At 39.9% G+C, this 21388-nt stretch overlaps 2 protein-coding genes across 3 annotated transcripts in view; one reads left to right on the top strand and one right to left on the bottom strand.

The window, feature by feature from the left end:
- BMP5 (bone morphogenetic protein 5) overlaps nt 1-20816 on the bottom strand; it is a gene marked incomplete at both ends in the record, with an annotated part of 123438 nt that extends 102622 nt beyond the window's left edge. For both annotated transcript variants that reach the window (XM_080934271.1, XM_080934272.1), the window contains one exon: nt 20327-20816. In XM_080934271.1, coding sequence (XP_080790397.1) covers nt 20327-20816 — 490 coding nt within the window. The remainder of the gene's footprint in view (nt 1-20326) is intronic.
- Nucleotides 3792-4253, top strand: LOC308434082 (high mobility group protein B1-like; the record flags this gene model as incomplete). The annotated part of the gene is made up of 1 exon (XM_080934273.1): nt 3792-4253. One exon carries the CDS (start codon nt 3792-3794, stop codon nt 4251-4253), a length of 462 nt encoding a protein of 153 aa, XP_080790399.1.
- Nucleotides 20817-21388: the final 572 nt, after the last annotated feature.

Here is a 21388-nt window from a genome sequence, read left to right as displayed (position 1 = left end):
ATAACCTCTTCTTCCAGCTATGAATTTTTATTCAAATTTCGAGAAAAAAAACGTTTTATCAGACACACTCATTATTAAAATAGTTGCTGTTGTTATAGTTAGGAACAAATATGCATATACTTATATAGACATGCAATTAGCAACAGTAACAATAACCCAAAAAGGCCATGAACATGGATAGGAAGGATAGGAAGGGGAACGTGCAAGGGTATACAAACAGTTTAGAGGGTTTCCTTAGAAAAGAAAGGACAAATGTTTCAATGCAACTATAATCTCAAAGATTAAAAATAAGTAAATATCTACTCCTAATTTGTGCTATCTCCTCTTCCCCCTCTCTCTAGGCAATTTGAAGTTTTAATGAATGTCATTACATTTCTACTAAGATCATTATGGGTAGAAGGTTAGCCTATGGGGCACTCTGGGTCCCGGAAAGAGGTCTGTTTTTTGTTGAGGATCTACACACAAGAACACAAGCAATTACATTCACTCTGCCATTACCATTATCATGCCTCAAAAACTCTGGACAGTGTCAGTAATAAAACATCCCTTCCAGGAAAAACAAATTGTTGATGCAAGGCCAAAAATCGCCAGTTGGTACATGTTGATTATTTTTCTTCTAAGGAACATCAGATTCTGTAGAAGCTCACAATAGAGCACAATGACACAATGTGGAAGCTCACGGTTCAGCACAGTGACACAGTAGGGGAGCTCACAGTTCAGCACAGTGACATAATGTGGAAGCTCACAGTTCAGCACAGTGACACAGTGTAGGAGATCACAGTTCAGCACAGTGACACAATGTGGGAGCTCACAGTTCAGCAGAGTGACACAGTGTAGAAGCTCACAGTTCAGCGCAGTGACACAGTGTAGAAGGTCACAGTTCAGCACAGTGACACAGTGTAGGAGCTCACAGTTCAGCAGAGTGACACAGTGTAGAAGCTCACAGTTCAGCACAGTGACACAGTGTAGAAGGTCACAGTTCAGCAGTGTGACACAGTGTAGGAGCTCACAGTTCAGCACAGTGACACAGTGTAGAAGCTCACAGTTCAGCACAGTGACACAGTGTAGAAGGTCACAGTTCAGCACAGTGACACAGTGTAGGAGCTCACAGTTCAGCACAGTGACACAGTGTAGAAGCTCACAGTTCAGCAGTGTGACACAGTGTAGGAGCTCACAGTTCAGCAGTGTGACACAGTGTAGGAGCTCACAGTTCAACGCAGTGACACAGTGTACAAGGTCACAGTTCAGCACAGTGACACAGTGTGGGAGCTCACAGTTCAGCACAGTGACACAGTGTGGGAGATCACAGTTCAGCACAGTGACACAGTGTGGGAGCTCACAGTTCAGCACAGTGACACAGTGTGGGAGATCACAGTTCAACACAGTGACACAGTGTAGAAGCTCACAGTTCAGCAGAGTGACACAGTGTAGGAGCTCACAGTTCAGCACAGTGACACTGTACAAGGTCACAGTTCAGCACAGTGACACAGTGTAGGAGATCACAGTTCATCACAGTGACACAGTGTAGGAGATCACAGTTCAGCAGTGTGACACAGTGTGGGAGCTCACAGTTCAGCACAGTGACACAGTGTGGGAGCTCACAGTTCAGCACAGTGACACAGTGTAGAAGGTCACAGTTCAGCAGAGTGACACAGTGTAGGAGCTCACAGTTCAGCACAGTGACACTGTACAAGGTCACAGTTCAGCACAGTGACACAGTGTAGGAGCTCACAGTTTATCACAGTGACACAGTGTAGGAGATCACAGTTCATCACAGTGACACAGTGTAGGAGATCACAGTTCATCACAGTGACACAGTGTAGGAGCTCACAGTTCAGCACAGTAACACAGTGTGGGAGATCACAGTTCAGCAGTGTGACACAGTGTAGAAGCTCACAGTTCAGCAGTGTGACACAGTGTAGGAGCTCACAGTTCAGCACAGTGACACTGTACAAGGTCACAGTTCAGCACAGTGACACAGTGTAGGAGATCACAGTTCATCACAGTGACACAGTGTAGGAGATCACAGTTCAGCAGTGTGACACAGTGTGGGAGCTCACAGTTCAGCACAGTGACACAGTGTGGGAGATCACAGTTCAGCACAGTGACACAGTGTAGAAGGTCACAGTTCAGCAGAGTGACACAGTGTAGGAGCTCACAGTTCAGCACAGTGACACTGTACAAGGTCACAGTTCAGCACAGTGACACAGTGTAGGAGCTCACAGTTTATCACAGTGACACAGTGTAGGAGATCACAGTTCATCACAGTGACACAGTGTAGGAGATCACAGTTCATCACAGTGACACAGTGTAGGAGCTCACAGTTCAGCACAGTAACACAGTGTGGGAGATCACAGTTCAGCAGTGTGACACAGTGTAGAAGCTCATAGTTCAGCAGTGTGACACAGTGTAGGAGTTCACAGTTCAGCACAGTGACACAGTGTGGGAGATCACAGTTCAGCACAGTGACACAGTGTAGAAGCTCACAGTTCAGCAGTGTGACACAGTGTAGGAGCTCACAGTTCAGCACAGTGACACAGTGTAGAAGCTCATAGTTCAGCAGTGTGACACAGTGTAGAAGCTCACAGTTCAGCGCAGTGACACAGTGTACAAGGTCACAGTTCAGCACAGTGACAGTGTAAGAGATCACATTTCAGCACAGTGACACAGTGTAGGAGATCACAGTTCAGCAGTGTGACACAGTGTAGGAGATCCCAGTTCATCACAGTGACACAGTGTAGGAGATCACAGTTTGGCACAGTGACACAGTGTGGGAGCTCACAGTTCAGCACAGTGACACAGTGTAGAAGCTCACAGTTCAGCACAGTGACACAGTGTAGGAGCTCACAGTTCAGCACAGTGACACCATGATAGTTCTAAGTGCAATAACACCTTTTTATAATAAGCATTATGTTAGACATTTATAGCGAGGCAACCAGAAATATCAATAAGCGAGAAAATTCCAGGTAATGATGAAATTATAATTAAATATAATAAAATTCTCATTATAAGTTTTCTAATAAAGTTATTATAGTGAAATATTTTGAAATGTGAAAACTGGAAAGTTTCTAGAAGCCATTGTAAGCAACAAAAAAACAAAATCAGGGACTAGAGAGAAGGCACCACTGTTGACAGTGCACGCTGCTTTTGCAAAGGTCCTAAGTTTGGTTCCCACCAGCTATCACTTAACAAAAATGGCCATCCTACCAAAATCAGTCTACACATTCAGTGCAATCTCCATCAAAATTCCAGCACAATTTTTCACAGGTCATGAAAGGATAATTTTCAGCTTCATCTGAAAACGAAAAATTCAGGGAAGCACAAACGATTCTCAATAATAAAAGAGTGTCACCATTCCCATTTCAAGTTATACTAGAGAAATCTAGTGATAATAATGGCAGGACGTTGGCACAAAAACAGATATATTAACCAAACTGAAAATCTAAACATAAACCCTATATAGACACCTATTTTAATAAGGAAGCTATAAAAATATTCCAACAAATAATTCAAATCAAACTAGATGACTTCATGTATAAAAATGCAAATAGACCCTTATTTTTAACCCTACACAAAAGTCAAGACCAAGTGGATCAAAGGCCTCAACATAAAACCAGATACACTGAAACTGATAGAAGAGAAAATGAGTTACAGAGCGGAGAGAGTGAGGAGGCTGCGTCTGGCTCCTGCTCTCACAGCCATTGCAGTCTCCACAGAGACAGCGCTGGGGCAAGCGAGAGCCGGACGGGCACTGGGCGACTCTGTGCCTCGCGGAGGAAAATCAACTAAACATGGGCAAAGGAGATCCTAAGAAGCCGAGAGGCAAAATGTCCTCATATGCATTCTTTGTGCAAACCTGCCGGGAGGAGCACAAGAAGAAGCACCCGGATGCTTCTGTCATCTTCTTAGAGTTCTCCAAGAAGTGCTCAGAGAGGTGGGAGACCATGCCTGCTAAAGAAAAGGGGAAATTTGAAGATATGGCAAAGGCTGGCAAGGCTCGTTATGAAAGAGAAATGAAAACCTACATCCCCCCCAAAGGGGAGACCAAAAAGAAGTTCAAGGACCCCAATGCACACAAGAGGCCTTCTTTGGCCTTCTTCTTGTTCTGTTCTGAGGACCGGCCAAAAATCGAAGGTGAGCATCCTGGCTTATCCATTGGTGATGTCGCAAAGAAACTAGGGGAGATGTGGAACAACACTGCCGCGGATGACAAGCAGCCCTGTGAGAAGGCCGCCAAGCTGAAGGAGAAGTAGGAGAAAGATATTGCTGCCTACAGAGCTAAAGGAAAACCTGATCCAGGGGAGAAGGGGGTGGTCAAGGCTGAAGAGAGCAAGAAAAAGAAGGAAGAGGAAGATGAGAAGGAGGAATAAGATGAAGACGAAGATGAAGAAGAAGATGATGATGATGATGAATAAGTTGGTTCTATCGGGTTTTTTTCCTTTGTCTATAAAGAATTTAACCCCTTGTACACAACTCATTCCTTTTAAAGAAATTGAAATGTAAGGCTGTGTAAGATTTGTTTTGAAACTGTACAGTGTCTTCTTTTGTATAGTTAACACACTACCAAATGTGTCTTTAGATGGCCCTGTCCTGCTGGTATTTTCAATAGCCACTAACCTTGCCTGGTACAGTCTGGGGGTTGTAAATTGGTGTGGAAATTTAAAGCAGGTTCTTGTTGGTGCACAGCACAAATTAGTTATATATAAGGACAGTAGCTTGTTTTGTTTTGTTTTTTCTGGGTTTTTTCCGTTTTTTTCTATTGGGTTAATTTGGTGTTTTTTGTTTTGTTTTGTTTTGTTTTCAGTTGTCTCTGATACAGCTTATATGAAGATAATTGTTATTCTGTTAACTGAATACTACTCTGTAATTGCAAAAAAAATGCAGCTGTTTTCTTGACATTTTGAATGCTTCTAAGTAAATACAATTTTTATTAGAAAAAAAGAGAGAGAGAATGAGAAATAGCTTTGAACTCATTGACACAGGACAACTTTATGAACAATACACCTTTAGCAAGGCACTAAGATCAACAACGAATAAATGAGACGTCATGAAACTGAAAATCTGTCGAAAAGGGCACTGTCCTTCAGGCAAAGCAGCAACCTACAGAATGGGAAAAGATTTTTATCAACCAGACATATGATAAAAGGCTAATATCCAGACTGTATAAAGAACTCAAAAAGCTAGATATTAAGAAAAAAATAACCCAGTTAAAAATGGGGCACAGATATAAACAAACACTTCTCAAAAGAGGAAACTCAGATGGCTGAGAAACACTTAAATATTCAACAACTTCCTGAATCATCAGAAAGACACAAATCAAAACTCCTTCGAGCTTTTACTCTCACACCCATCAGAGTAGCAAAGAACAATCAAGCAAGTGACAGATGGCTCATGCTCATGAGGAGGACACAAAATAAGGGGAATGCTCTTCTGTTACTGATGAGACTAAAAACCTGTACAGCCACCATGAAAACCAACGTGATGTTTCCTCAGGAAAATGAGAATGACTCTATCCAAGATCTAGCTATAACACTCTTGGTCACATGCACAGAGGATACTCCATCCGACCGCAGAGTCACTGCTCAGCCATGCCCATTGCTTTTATAATCATGAGCTAGAAACTGGAAACTTGGCAGGACAATGGATGAAGAACGTGTAGTATATTTACACAATGCAGTGTTGCCCAGCCATTTAAAAAATGAAATTCATGGGTAAATTAATGGAACTAGAAAAACAAATCATTCTGAGTGAGACAACCCAGAAATACAGACATGTATCCACTTACGTGCTGATATTAGCTGTTAAGCTCATAACCAGGCTACAGTACATAGAACTACAGAGCTTGGGTATAGAATAAGGGACTGAGAGCAGGGAAGACAGATATCCCTAAGAAGGAAACATAGAATAGATAGTTATGGAAAGAATTGGGAGAGAGGATTGGAATGGGGGGGGATCAAGTAGAGAGGGAAAGGGAAGAGAAGAAGCAAGGGAAGACAGGAAGAGAACAGGGTTTAGAATGAAGGTAGGGATGCTACTGCCTTAGTAAAGTGAGCACAGGCTGGTCTCCAAGATTCTCCTGCCATACTTTTAAAAGCAGGGATCGTTCACCTAGTTCTCAGACATTTCAGTAGAAGTTGATAACCTTTTTAAATGTCGATAAATTAACAAATACATATTACATTTCCTATTGCCCCTGCTTGCTAATTAGAATTAAGGACAAGCCGGTGAGTTCTCTTTAAATATTTCAGCACTTTGGTTTTTTTTTTTTGGGGGGGGGGGACGGTGGGGGATATTTTTTACTTCTGAAATATTTTCTTTAGGAAATAAATTAATTACCCTAAGCCTTTCATTAACAAGATATGGGAGGGACAGGAAAAAACAACGTTTAGTATTTGTACAGCAGAGAGATAATAAACGATAAGATAAGTTCCTCTGCATGTCGGTGTCATCCACTCTATAACTAGGACAAATGGAGAGATATGAACCAAGTGTAGAGCTGTCGGTGTTTTGTAGAACACAGGAGGAGGTTCCAGCCACAACCAGTGCACGAGACCAAGCCTGTCTGTTTCTCCCCGACACAGTAATTTCCTAGTTCATAGACAACCATTGTCTTATTCCTCAGCTTGGTTTCCCCAGAGACTCACCAGTCAGTCAGCATCGGGGAAGCTGAAACACCACAGGGATCTTTAGCTGCAGACCAGCTCTTCCTGTGTGGCCTTCTGTACCAGCCAACACAGTGGGACCCTTCCAGGCTTCTAACTGATTTATTCCATCCTCACAATCTCCAGCCAGCCCTTCAAGGCCGATTTACTGTTTGCAACTCTGACATCCTAGCCGTTTCCTGTTTTGCCAAACGTTTCTCCTTGTTCACGCCAGGTTTGTCTCTTAAATCAACACCACAGATCAATCACAGTTCCATCCCTTGTAACTGGCAAGTTGTATAACATGGCCGGAAGACTGGTACCCTCCGTGTCTACACGGTACTTACTTTCCTCTCCCTCATGACTGGCTGCTTCCTGCAGAAGACTATAGCCACAGCATCGCTTACTCAAACTTCTGCAAGAGTTAGACTCCAAGAGGACCAGTAAATTCATTATTAAAGACATTTTCCTAAAACATTTTACATTGTACTTTAATATTTTATGTCCACTATTAATGTGTTGAAAACATTCCATATCCAATAAACAATACTGTTGGAAAACACATGGGATGTCACAGTGGTAAAGCAATATTCCTGTAACATCCATTCCAATAGCATTTGCAAAGGCAGGACAACAAAGTACTGAGCAGTTGGGCTCTCCATCGAGCGTGTCCTATTCTAAGATGTATGATTTGCAAAGAGTGACATAACACCTCAGATTCTCAGCATTAGTCATGTAGTTGAAAGCGAGGAACACTGTGAGTATTTAAGGCACTGGGTATGTGTCTGGTAGAGCAGAAACTGTTAAAAACCTAAGTTCCTCATCTGTCCTTTCACGGTGATAATCTGGTATTTTATAATGTGAATTATTATGTCAACACCAACAACTGGGGTGACGTCCTACAATTTGAGGCATGATATAGCTGAGTGTGTAAAGGCCCCTTGCTGCTAAGTGTGATTGATTACCTAAGATTGGTTCCCAGGTCTCACTTGAGGAAAAGGAGAATACACACACACACACACACACACACAGAGAGAGAGAGAGAGGCACACATACACATATGTGCACACACATGAATAAATAAATAATAAAAACCTTTAAATCTACAATTTGCTGCTATTTTGTTCCACAATGACAGTCAACTGTTAGTAAAGAGTAAGACACTCACAGAATGCTAGTTAGCTTTTCTCAACTATTAACTAGTAATTACTATCCAGTGTTCAGTAGCATGAGCAGATTCAGGAGAGTACAAGGAAGAGATCCTCGCACTAAAGCTTGGAACCCTCTTTTGTTTACAAGTTCTGAAATGTATTTCCATTGGCTCAGTATAAACCCAAACTGTATCACGTTCACAGTATAAAGTAATGAAATCAAAGTTGATCACAATTTAGTTAACAATAGAAAGCGGGTTAAATAGCTTAACCAACTACAATTAAACCAGAAACATAGAACCAGAGATCAAGACATAGACAGATCAAACATCGAAATTTTTTAAAGTCCAATGTTCTTTTGATTAGGTGTTTGAACCGTGCCTTTCTGGACTATACAGTTAACATCTACTGTGAAATGGAAACCTGCTTTAGCATGGCCCAGACCTCCATAGCACACTCCTGTGCCACTCAACTTTCTGATAAAGTCATAAGCTCTCCTGCAGCATGGTACCTCTAACGCTTTCTGTCTTTCACTAAAAGGCTTCCTTGGGTTTATATCTATATAAATAACACACTTATATAGAATGGGTTAAGGTTGAAAACTGCTTTCTTTATGCACAAGTGGTTAATTCGAGCTTAGATATTTAAATTTAACAAAACACGCTTTAACAGGTTTGTTGGTGTGTTTAGTTTTATTTGATAACGGATTTATTTAAACATTTAATGTGGAAGAGAAAAAATTTTAACAGTAAGTTAAATATATAATCTTACTCTGTACTTTAAGAAATGCATTAAAAGCTAGAAATGGTCATTTTAGTTATTTTTAGGAGTTTATCAAATCTATATTTTCCCACTGAATGTACTATAAAATACCAAGAGTCAATATAAATATTATGATCTAAGTTATATATACTGCATGGGTAGCCTTTGGGGTAATTTAGAATCAAACTTGTACATTCTCAACCTGTTTTAAATATTATAATAGTTATTGTAACTTAAACAAATTACCAAAGACTTACCTGTTATGGGGGCGGGGGGGATTAGTCCAAACAAATAATTTAACAAAGTCACAAAAATTAAGGCTGAATTCAAAATAGAAAAAAATTTGCATTAAGGATACAATTGGCATTGAGAATAGTCTGAATGATAATTAGAAATTCAAACTTAACGTGAATTACAAGCAACACAAAAGCCTCCGGGGTTTCATGATCATTGAACACAGTGACCTTCTTTCTTCAAGGTCAAAAGTTTGTTCACCCAAAATTTCATCCTAAGATTTTCATAAAAAAACTCAAGATCAAAAAAACAAATTGATTTAGGAAAACATATGTCAAAAACTGCTTATTTCCCCCCCTTCTTCAAAAGACTTCTTGGAGAATGTCCATTTTCTTTCGATCAATTTATCATTCAGTTGCATAGCTTTGGCTCTTATTCTCTTCCCCCTACATCATAATCTCTGCACTAAAACTAAAATCACACAACAGCCCCAGGAATCTGACTTTGGGTAATGTGAGAAGCACCTATCAGAAGCCTGCGGGCCTTAAAGAGGAGCACACAGTATGTCTCCTGAAGGAGTTTCGCTGACTTCATTGGCTATGCTTACAGAGCACAGGAGTTTTACACCCTGGATTTTTTAAGTGCTGGTTAGTTTTACACCCAAGCACGTGACAGAAACAGTGTATGGGAAGAGGGCTTGTCTTGTTGAGAGGCAGTTGTTAAGCCATGGCTGAAAGCATCCGGCTTCCTGGTTGCGGGATGGGAGGCAACATCTGTTGTAGCTCCAGTTAGGAAGCTGAGAGTCCTTGTTGACAAGAGATTCGGATAGTCTTCGGTGTTCGCCCTCATCAGGACTCTTCCTCCAGTCAGTCCTCATATCTGAACTCTCCACACACCCCCAAAACACATGTGAGCCCGTGTTCACACTGGGCATCAAGCCCGGACAGTTCAACATGAAGGCAGCCGATGAAACTTGAGGCTTCGTTTTGGTTCTGTCTGAATAGAGGAAACCTTACGATGCGTCTTTCATATCGTTCCTGACGCTTCTTCTCGTCAAAGCCGGGTGGACTGTGAATCTCGGTTAACCTTAGACGCCTTAGCATCTTTTCTAGTAGGAATGGCTGTAGAGACGATTGGTTGACTACCTCATGTAGGTTCACGAGCCTGTGGCGGTACTTCAGTGAATCCAAATTACAGTTCTCTCCTATGATCGTTACTTTAAAAGGCTAAAGTAAAGCAGTCATAAGAAAGGGAAATGGTGTGCTCAGAGGTCCTCGGCTTTCAGAGACAAAACTGGTTAGGCCAACAGCCTCTGCAAAGCCATCACACTTAAACCATATTGGCAAGCTACGAGGGAGGAAGTAGTCCCTCCCCCCTCAGCTCAAAGAGGCCACCAAGGAGCTCTGACCCACGTGACAGGTGGCTCTCCTTTTCTGCCCACACGTATCCAGTTTATTAACACATTATTTGCATTAAAGTTCAAGTTGAACTGTCCTTTGATGCGCACTTAATGATGAAAGGAAAATATAAAATTGGGGGATTGGGAGATGGATGAGCATTTAAACGAATTTGCTGCTCCTGGATAAGTCCCAGGTTTAGTTCCCAGCACGAAGAGTTTCTGAGTCTAATGGTTTCCTGGGGCCCAGCACGCACATAGTACACAGACATACATGCAGACAAAACACACATCAAATACGACTAAAGTAAATGTATCTTTTTTTTACAAAACCAAATATAAAAATTTAAGAGGTAAAATAATAATACCTAATAAATTTGAAGGCGGACCTGAACTACACTGGGCCTGGGCATTCTAGTGAGCGTTTCTTCAGGATTAAAGGAGAGGAAGGTGGGTTTGGCCTCAAGCCTCAGGGGTTGGTTATTTATGAGACGTGAAGAGCTGAAATGTCTGCTGTTCTACTACATTCTGCTCCTGTGGCTCAGAAGAATTCTACCTGGGGAGAGCAGACATAGCAAGAAAGACAATAATCCCAGTTTACCTTAACATAACATTTTGTTTTCTTGCAACATTAATTGTGGAATGTGAATGTTTCGTGTGAGAATATTATATGATTGCACTCGGAATCCAAACACTATCGTACAGATGTGAATCATTTTAAAATAGCAGCTTAAGGTAAACCTTTAAAAGGAAATCGTGATGTTCTCCATCCTTTTGCCTCCCTGACTGTTGGGTCTCCTGTGTGCTCCGTACTCAGTCTGCTGCCTGGGTCTCAAGGGTTCTTTCTCACACTGCTGTCTGTCTTGCTCTAGCGGTTTCTGAGGATTTGCTATGTTTTTTGCGTTCTTTTTAAGAACTCAGTTTGTTCCACAATACCTTTAATGATGAAATTGGCAGCCTATATGCAATTTACAGCTCCTATTTTTTTCCCAAGCATGGGATGATTGCCTTTGCCTCTTTATTTTCAACTCCCTGAAATAATTCTCTCTCAAAAGAAAATATGATCCTCCCTTTAAATTTTATGTTAATAAAAAATCCAATCTATGTGTGAGTAATGTGCCCTAAAAGCCAAGTATTTCTAGCAGCTGAGGGACCGAGTGTCCAATTCTCTATTCATTTGTTTGTGTCTAAGTTCTCTAGTTTGTACCTCAAGAGTGGTTCTTTTCTGCCGCTTGCTGCTCTGCCCTCTGATCACACGGTTCTGTGGCTCTCACCGAGGAACACAGATGGCTGAGATACAGTCCGGGAATTCACTCTTTGCTCCTTCCCTGCTGAACATCTGAGGGTTGACTAGGTGGCATGTCGTTCCTGAGGCCACACATCTTCTCAAGGTCCCTTTCCCTTATATCTGTCCTGAGAGAGTCTAGTAACAAATTTTTAATCATGTGCCTAAGGGTAATGAAAAGCCCTCAGCTATGCCGGGCTCCTGAACTATCGCCCACATTCTGTTGAGGCGATCTGACTACAACAATATAAATATTAATCAAATTTTCCTCAGAAATGATTCAGCTTACAAGTGTTTCCTCTTTCCTTCTGGGATTCTGGACAAACATTGGGGTAAGACAGGGATAGATAGGGTGTGGTTCTTATGGCCAGCACTAGTAAATAAATGCCACATTCAGGCCCAGTGTACTAGGTGCAGATAAGATAGGCCCCATGCCTAATAGAGCCTTGTCTTCAGTCTCGTGTTCCTCTGGACCATCTTTGAATTGCTAGGCATCTTTAGTCAAGTGCTCCCAGGTTTTGTTCGTATGGTTGTTTGTTTGGTTGGTTGTTTGGTTGGTTGGTTGCTTGGTTGTTTGGTTGGTTGGTTGGTTGGTTGTTTGGTTGGTTGTTTGGTTGGTTGTTTGGTTGGATGTTTGGTTGGTTAGTTGGTTGTTTGGTTGGTTGGTTGGTTGGTTGGTTGGTTGGTTGGTTGTTTGGTTGGTTGGTTGGTTGGTTGGTTGGTTAGTTGGTTGTTTGTTTGGTTGGTTGGTTGGTTGGTTGGTTTTGCTTTGTTTTGTTTTTAACTTTTTATTGATTCTTTGTGAGTTTTGAACAACGCTCCCCAATCCCACTCATCTTCCCATCCCCTCATCTACACCCTCCACCCTTACAACGTTCCCACCAAAGGAAAGTAAAAGACAAACAAAATAAACTAAACAAAGCATGGAAAACACTCGTTGTGGGAGCTGTAGTGTGTCAGTGTGTCACACAGTGTACCCTCTGTCAATACATCTTCACTTGCAAATATTCGTTGCAATGAGTCACTGGTCTGATTTGAGATCACTGGCTTCTGTGACACCATCAGTCCTGGATCCTCACCAGGACTCCTGTTGTTGCCATGGAGATCCTGCAGCTTTGTATCAGCAGGACAGGCCCTTTCTCCTGCTCCAGCATCACAGATGATGTTGATTTTGGGGTGGGCCAACTCAAAGCCCTGGATCTGTGCCTGGGACGTAGCTAAGCTGCTCAGCTCACCAGCTCCTGCATCTGCCCCATTAGGGAAACTCTAGCACTGCAGTGACTAAGCCACCTACTGCCAAATGCTGGCATCGGCTGGAGCCAGGTCAGCTCTCCTGCTCTCTTATCATCAGGGCTGTCTCACCTGTGCCTTCACCATCAGGACCAAGCCAGGTGTACGGCCCACTCTCCCAAGTGCTACAGCCAGTAGGGGTGGGGCTAGTTATCCCAGTCTCATGACCTCTGGGGGGCCATCTCTCCCGAGGACTGCGAGTGGGAAGAGGTGAGGATGGAGAAGACATCACCCCTGCGACGGGATCTCAGCTTTATCTCACACTGGGATTCACAGATATTGTAGCCACTTCTATAAAAATGCAATAAATGCTGAACACAAATGCAGCCCAAATAACAATCCCAGATGCCTTTCTATGCCTTAATGTCTTTTAAACACTGTTCTTGAAGCTATGTAGACAGTAATTCGTTTCATTCTTTGACAGCCTATGACAGGAACAAAGCCACAGAGAACTCAACCAACTTGTGCAAGGCTTCACTGCCTGCCAGGTTAAACACTGGATTCCAGATGAGGTTGGTCTAGCTCCTTCAATGCCATGAACCCCCATGCTGGGGTCATAGAAAAGACAACACTGAACTCTAATTCACTAACGAACCTTAAGAACAGGAACCTGCCAAGGATGGCTATTCTGAAAGAACTGTTTCCTACACAGAAAGGCCAAGGGCAGAGTCACAACTGCTGAGCAAACCTGTGCATAGCCAGTGACAGACACTGGAATTCTCTTAAAATAACACCAGTTTTTGTAAATTGAAAGATTTTATAAAAGTTACAAACATGCAGTTTTACTTGTTCTGAGACATCCACATAAACTCCAAATATGGTTTTACAGAGTTTGATCATGAATTTCTTAAGGTATACACTCATGTGTATATAATACTTATTGATTTGTGTGTGTGTGCATGTTGGTTTGTACATATGTGCCACAGCATGTGGCAGTCAGGTGACAAATTAGAGTAGTCACTTCTCCCTTTCTCCCACATGGATTTCAAGGAAGGAACTCAGCTTATCAGGCTTTGTGGCAACTGCCAAAATGATGTGTTTGTGTGTTTGTGTGTGTGTGTGTGTGTGTGTGTGTGTGAGAGAGAGAGAGAGAGAGAGAGAGAAAGAGAGAGAGAGAGAAAGTCTGTGTGTGTCTGTGTGTGTGAGAGTCTGTGTGTGAGAATCTGTGTGTGTCTATGTGTGTGTTTGTCTGTGTGTGTGGGGGGTTGTCTGTCTGAATATCTGTGGGACTATGTCTGTGTGCTTGTGTGTGTGTCTGTGTGTGTGAGAATCTGTGTGTGTCTGTGTGTGTGTGTGTCTATGTGAGTATCTGTGTGTGTGTTTGTGTGTGTGAAAGTCTGTGTCTGTGTGTGTGAGTCTGTGTGTGTCTGTGTATGTGTCTGTGTGTGAGAGAGTCTGTGTGTGTCTGTGTGTGTGTGTCTGTGTGTGTGTGTATGTGAGAGTATGTATGTGTTTCTGTGGATCTGTGTCTGTGTGCATGTGTGTGTCTGTGTGTCTGTGTCTATGTATCTGTGTCTGTAAGTGTGTGTGTGTGCATGTGTGTGTCTTTGTGTGTCCTTAAAATTCTAGAAAGCCTATTTAACATTAAGAAATTGTTAACACTCATTTCTAGTAACTATTTAAATAAATACAATATCTAAGATATACTTTTAACTATTCATTTCTAAAACACAGAATTGTTTTTTGCATTAAGAGGACTTTAATACCCCACTGCTTATGAAAGGAAAGATGAAAAGACATATTCTGAAGACATCGACACTGTTGCCTTAGAAATTACAAAATTCTTACTGTAACTGCTGTGATACCTATTGTAAAGCCCATGAATTCATTATCTAAGTATCATATACTATTTATTTAGCTAAGTGTCTGCTGACCAAAGAATAATGCAATCTCCTTGGATATAGTGCCATTGTTAAGTTCTTTTCTTCCAAAAGTACTAAACATTCCTCTTATTAATCTACAGATACCTTTTCCTGACACTTTAAACACTTTTACATCAACATATTTCTTCTTCCTTTCTTTTAATCTACCCACCACTGTTCAAATAACCCTCATACAGCTTACAAAGAGTACTATTTGTTTACATGGATTATTTAAACATTCCTGGGGGGTGGTAGATAAATACACCCATCATTATTTTCATCTTACTGTCAAACTTTGTGAGCTGAACCTAAAACTTCCCAACGTCAGAACAAAATGCAAACAAGCCCCTTTCCCTCCAAATGAATGAGCTGGCTGACAAGGCTAGCTGATGTGTTTAAAGGATATCTTAGTCATGGGTATTATTTTAAGAGATGGGCAAAGGGGAAACCCCCACAGCCCAGCTCATAAAATATGAACTAAAGGTGCAAAGAAGACCTCATAAATACTACTTAGAACAAGGGATTCATTGTTTCCCTTCAGTCCTGTGAGTGGCTCTGTGATCTCAGCCCCTGTCTGTTGGGGAAGCCTCTTCCTTTGACCTGAGGGTTTTTTTTAAGCCAAGCTTTTACGTTATTTACGACTGTACATAGTAGCTGATCTGTGTGTTCCCCGTGTGCATATGCTGAGACATACACTTTTCTTTTCCCCAAGTCAGTGTTTTAATGGAGAAGGGTGAAAGGACTTTTTGCTAGAGCTAATGTGGTTTGGGATGCTAAATCGGCTGCTGTACCAGCATGTGGTAGACAGAGTATTTCCCAGAACATTTTCCACCTGTACCACTCAAAGACCAGCTTTGAATAACTACTCTTTTTTTCCTCTCTCTCTTTTCTTAGGGGATGGGGGACTTTTTTAAAAGTACTTTATTTGTTGGCCTTATCTACATTGACTTAATTTAGCACAGAATCAATCACCTCTTGAGAATTTAATGAAGGAAATGGTGTCTTAATATTAGTGGCATTAATCTTAAATATGGATAGTATAAAGAAAAGTTGTATGGGAGTTGGATGCTGAGTTAGTTTAATTCAGTGCTATAGTCTTTCCAAACTCTTGCTTCATTTAAATTCTTTTCCTTTAAAATTTTAATTATCTTTTAGAATAGTAAAGTCAAAAACACCAATTAAGTTTTGTCAAAGGGAGCCTCAAATAGGAGGTGGGGAGGGGTGGGGTGTGGGAGAAATCATTGCAGGGAATTCTAATGCCCTGGGGTGCTCTCCTCCCTGTGGGTGGAGGCTGTGACCAACACATCAATACCTTAACCTTCTCAACTACTGAGAAAATAGGAGGCCATACCTAGACTTTCCAAAGTGGAACTAATTGATTTTTCAACTAATCTAAGCCTTTACTTATAAAGAAAGTAGGACCAAAGGCAAATCACAGGAAGGGTGGGAGCAGTAAAGACCACTTGCCAAGAGAGCCTCCGGGCTCCAGAAACTACAAAATGAAAGGGGAGAGAATTAAGTGCTAGGGTTGGGGTAGGGGGAGAGGAAAGGGTGTGTAATTATAGACAGTGAGAGACATAGCTAGAGGTGGTGCTTGGAGCCTTTCCAACTGCTATCTGTGTGCTCTTTCCTTCCTATGGCCACAGCAACTTGTCCCTAGACTTTTGAAACTGACTGGTAAGTGAACATTTAGATATAATTTTTTATTAAACTATGTTTTATATCCATAGTTTATAGACCCCAGCAGCTACACTAGTCATTTGGCAATAAAGTAGCTTTAAGAACCACACTCTAGTTGTCTTGATTATTAATGAGAATGATCACTGATGAACAGGGAAATGGTTTTGTCCTTAGCAATGTTTTTTTTTTCCTTCAAACAGAAAAAACAATTAAAGAGTGATTGTTGTTTGGCCTGAAATGGTTACCTCTTGTTTCAGACATGATCCATGGGTAGGTGCGACAGTGGTTTCAAATCATCTGTTCTCTCAGCTCATCGCTGACACTAAAACCTTTTGTATGTTTATTGAGGTGTTTATATTACACCTGTTAATAACTCTGTTGCAAAGACCCCACGCCTTAGAGAGCATCTTTCCATATGTTTATGTATAAGTTCCCTCCACTGAGCATTTGAATCAGCCAAAGGCAGAAATAAATTAAATGGGGAGACAGGCATTATATTTTTTCAGTATCAGGACAGTTGTTTGATTTTACTAAGGGAGCCTGAAGTTATTGTTCCCTGTACTTTTCCTTTCATATCTAATATGCAAAACATGTTGTAAATCATGAAAATCTTAAAAGTTACATCTACGTTTTATAGTAACACACTTAGTATATATCCTTAAAATATATCTAAAAAGGAATTGAAATTAATGCATCAATGAGCCAAAAACAACTCATAAACACAAATGTCAATTTTTACTTTCAGAAAAACCTATGTGGGCAATAAATAACACGTCTCCCATTTTTATGACTTGCTCTAAAATATTTAGTGGTGCATCATTAGTATCATTAAGTAATTAAGTAAAATGTTGTTTTCTAATTTTTAAATATCCCACAGGCATATCTTTATGTGACTGGAATTTGTACTAAAATATTGAAGGTGCAAAATCTAATTGTTCGTTTGCTTAAGTACTTCACAAAAGTAAACATTTAGAGAAAAGAGAGATAGAAAGCAAAAAAAAAAAAAAAAAAAAAAAACCCAGAAAGATAATATTTTGTTCCCTAAATTCAACAAAAATTTGACTGATATTCAGCAATTTGAGAGTATGGGATTAGCTTGTGAGCCTCTCACTATAACAAAAACAAAATGTGATCAAGCCATCTAGATTTGTTTCCTTAAAGTGGACAAGTTGCTAAAGTAATTTAAAGGTAAAAATAATGATTTTGGTTTATATGTAAATGCTTACATAGCTCAGTTCCTGCTAATTACAGCTCTATCATTGCCTGAATTATAATCTTTTCTCACTTATGAACATGACACTAATTCACAAGAAAATTTAAAACTAAATATTCTGTTGGGAGTGTTTCTGCATCTGGATTAAGTTAAATTAATTATGAGACATGTTACAGATGCTGTCCACACGCTTACACACCCAGGTACCTTCCTCCAAACACACCCCCTTCTCCTACTCACTGCACTCATTTGGACTTGGTCTCCATGACCTTTTTTGAGATACTAAAAAAATTAATTGCCCTTAATTAAGCTCCATAAGAGTGTGAGACACGGTTGTAGGTAATACATGCTGGTTAATGGTACATTAAAAGCATAAATATTTTTTGTTCAGTTTCTAATGATCCTTCACATTTACCCCTTCAAGTGTGCTTTGATTTGTTGTATGCATGGGAGAAACCCAGAAGTGAGTTTTATACTAAGTAATGATTGGCTGTAACATTTTCTTATATGAGTGGGCAATGTTCTAAGAGTAATAAGATTGTAGCTCAGTTTTACTTCAACAGAACTACAAGAAACTCATCGAGGATCAGAATTCATTTTCTAGTAATTTCTTATGAGAGGTTTAGTTAGGGATTACTAATAAGGAAAAAAGTATATGGTTTGTTATTGAGGAAAACATCAGTCACCACCTATTTGAGCAGGATCAAAAAAAGAAAAGTTTCTGAGATTTAAATCTAATATTATTTCCCCAGAATAAAATAAATAATTCTATGTTTATATAAGTAATGATCTTATAAACAGCTGTGTAATCATATTATGACTAACACAAGAAAATGTCAGTTGTTTAAAAGAAAATATTAATGGTAAAACAGAGTTCTAAAAATCATTGAATAAATTTTTTTCTGCTTGTTTTCTCATTTTATCTACATTTGTAGAAAATAATGGCATACAACTTCAAGACACTAATAACTTTTTTAAATGACAATACCTGTTACAAAAGAGCAAGAGATTCAGCTTAATGAGATACATTATTAAGACAGATAAATGTCTGAGCTATTGTTCCTTAGTAATCAATTCTCTTTTGTCAAATTTTAGATGGTATAAACTTAGAAGCAAAGTTGGCCTAATTGTTTAGACTTGTTTCTCTAAAGTGAACAACTCACTAAACTAATTTAAAGGTGAAACAATGGATTTTGCTTTATATTTAGGTGCTCAGATGGTCTAAGTCCACGTAAGATTTTACATCTAAATATAGTGACTTTGATGCTTTGCACTGAGTTATGCTGAAGGAAAGCTGTTGTATTGACATTCATGTACTTGACTAAAAGGGCTGCAGAGTACAGTGAGAAACATTTCTGTGCCCCTTACTCTAAAAAGAAACAATTTTAAATAAGTTTGGTTTGAAAGCTCTCAGGAAAGCCTGCCAATCACTGGACTAAAGGAATGGTCGTGTGGAAAAGCTTCAGAACACCTGAGGCGCAGTGGACAATGACTTTCTAGAGCTCAGTGCTGCAAGTTTTGTCCAGGAATACAAAGCACATGACTTAGTAAGCCCCTTGTCCTGTGTCCAGGGTTGCTGGGAGTAAATGACACAGCACAGTAAGACACATACTTTACAAACCTGGTCACATGTCACCGAGTCTGGTCACTATCTGCCTCCTCAAAAAGTACTTCCTTTAAGATAGCATGCGAAAATATTTTTGCTAGGCGTGGAGGAAAATATTTTGAAGTCAACCCAGATTGCATTTTCATTGAGAAATTTTTAAAGGTTTTACTGTATAAGGACCTTGATTCTTTAAAGTTTATTAAATTTGTTGGTTAAATTTTAAGTCTTAAAACTAAATTGTTTAATGTTACTTTCCCTTATCATCTAAAGATAGTCAGTTCACCTTTAGTTTATGCTAAAGTATTTTAAGTTGAAAGAGCCCTTGGAAAATCATTGTAAGTAGGTAAGTTATTTAATATTCTCGGAAGAGGAAATACTGTGTAGTGAGCTTTCATTTGAGACTGACAATGTTTAGAAATTACCATGAGGCAGCAGTCCTGAATGAAATATAATTTTAAGGTCTTTTCCCCATTATCTTTGTTGATATACAGATGAGTACAGTATATGCAGATAGATATCAACAAATCAAGTCTTACATTTGTCTTGTCTGTGTCCACGTCAGCTGGATATGATTACATTTTAATCATTACACTTAAGAATGTTACACTGAAACTTCTAAATTATGTTTTTCTCGCTGAAGTCCCTTGATTGCTAACATTTTACAGTCTCATTTGATCTTGGTTAATTTCATTTAGAGATTTTCCCCCTGGATGAGAACTTTTAAGTAGCATATAAATATGTATTCATATGCTCTTTAAATCACTAACCAAAAAAAAAAAAATAATAATGGTTTGGAAAGCTAGTTTTATTTTCCCATACATAACCACTGGTTCCTTGCTTTTTTTTTTTTTTTTTTTTCATTTCTTTCTTTCTTGTTTTCCCCCAAAACATAGTTATCCTAACAAATTTTCCATTTTACAGGATTTCCTTTTATGCACGTATTTAAATTAAATTTTAAAAAGTTCTCAAAAGACCAAATTCTATCCAAATTATGACTGTTAAATTTTAGCTTTTCATGATAAATACATGTGACTCTGTAGCATAAAGCAAACTAGTATATCATGTAAAAAAAATGAAACGGAAGCTATGAAGGGGAATTTTATAGACTGAATATATAAACATGGCCACCTACCAAGAAGCTACTTTAACATTAGAAAAACTTCCTCGTTATAATAACACAGGTAAACAAATAAACGAACAACATACCTAAGTTGACAAAGCTCATGACCATGTCAGCATCGTTCAGAAAGTTGGTATCATGTAGGCTGGCGAGAGGTGGGCTCTGGGTGGTCAGAGGGATCCTTGGAGGTAAGTGCAGACGGTGCGCATACCCATTGGGAGAGGCTGGGTAGCCCCTTCTGGTCTCTTTAGCCTCGCCAGCCAGGGATACCCTTACCAAATACTCTGACTCCTCGGGATTTTCTTCGCTAGTCATGGCGTTGTACAGGTCCAGCATAAAAAGTGGTGCCGAAGACGCTTGCTTCCCAGGTGAGAAGGGCCTGGGTCTGTGAGGCAAACCCAGAATAGAGAGGATTTCCCTCTGAATTTCCCGTCTCTCGTGGTTCCGTAGCCTTCTATAAATAAAACTGGAGTGAACATGATTGTCTCCCAAGCCTCCTTTGCCATCTCCCACTTGAACCCAGCCGCTCCAGAGGAAGCCCACAATAACCCTAAGGAAAAATACAGTCCAACGCATTTTTATCCAAAAGCAAACGTCGATATTTTTAATCCTTCTTGTCCACTTGAAAAAAATAATAATAATCCAAGCTCCTTGGAGGTACACTTTGCCAGTAGCTGTAAAAACAAATTTACCTATTCTTCATGACAATGATCTTTCTGAACACAGCACCCTCAGTCCATTTTTCTTCTCCTGGTTTAAATATTTCAGAACACGTCAAGAGTAGTTATTTCTAAAAAAGCTGAAATTCAGATTTCTAATTATCCACAGTTGTTAAGAACTTTTGCAGCGTTGATGTAGCAAAAGCCGGCTAAAATTATTTGATCAAATAACCTATGCATTCCTATGTGGATTTATGATAATCAGGCCTTTGGTATTTGAACTGAAGAAAGCTGCTCTTCTGATAGACTGTAGCTCCCAAGTTCTCTTCACTTGCTCTGACTTCTTCCCCACGCTTGAACTCTTTCCAAAACAAATCCTGAGGTCTGAATCACAGATCTACGCTGATCTGCACCTTGGTGTTGGAATTATATTTGTCCGGTAGTCTACTGATAACTTGAACATCTTTTGTAAGGTAGGGTCTTAATGTA

This window comes from Micromys minutus, assembly GCF_963924665.1.
Source record: "Micromys minutus genome assembly, chromosome: 21".
Taxonomy (NCBI): Eukaryota; Metazoa; Chordata; class Mammalia; order Rodentia; family Muridae; genus Micromys; species Micromys minutus.
This window is presented reverse-complemented; position numbering and strand designations above follow the sequence as displayed.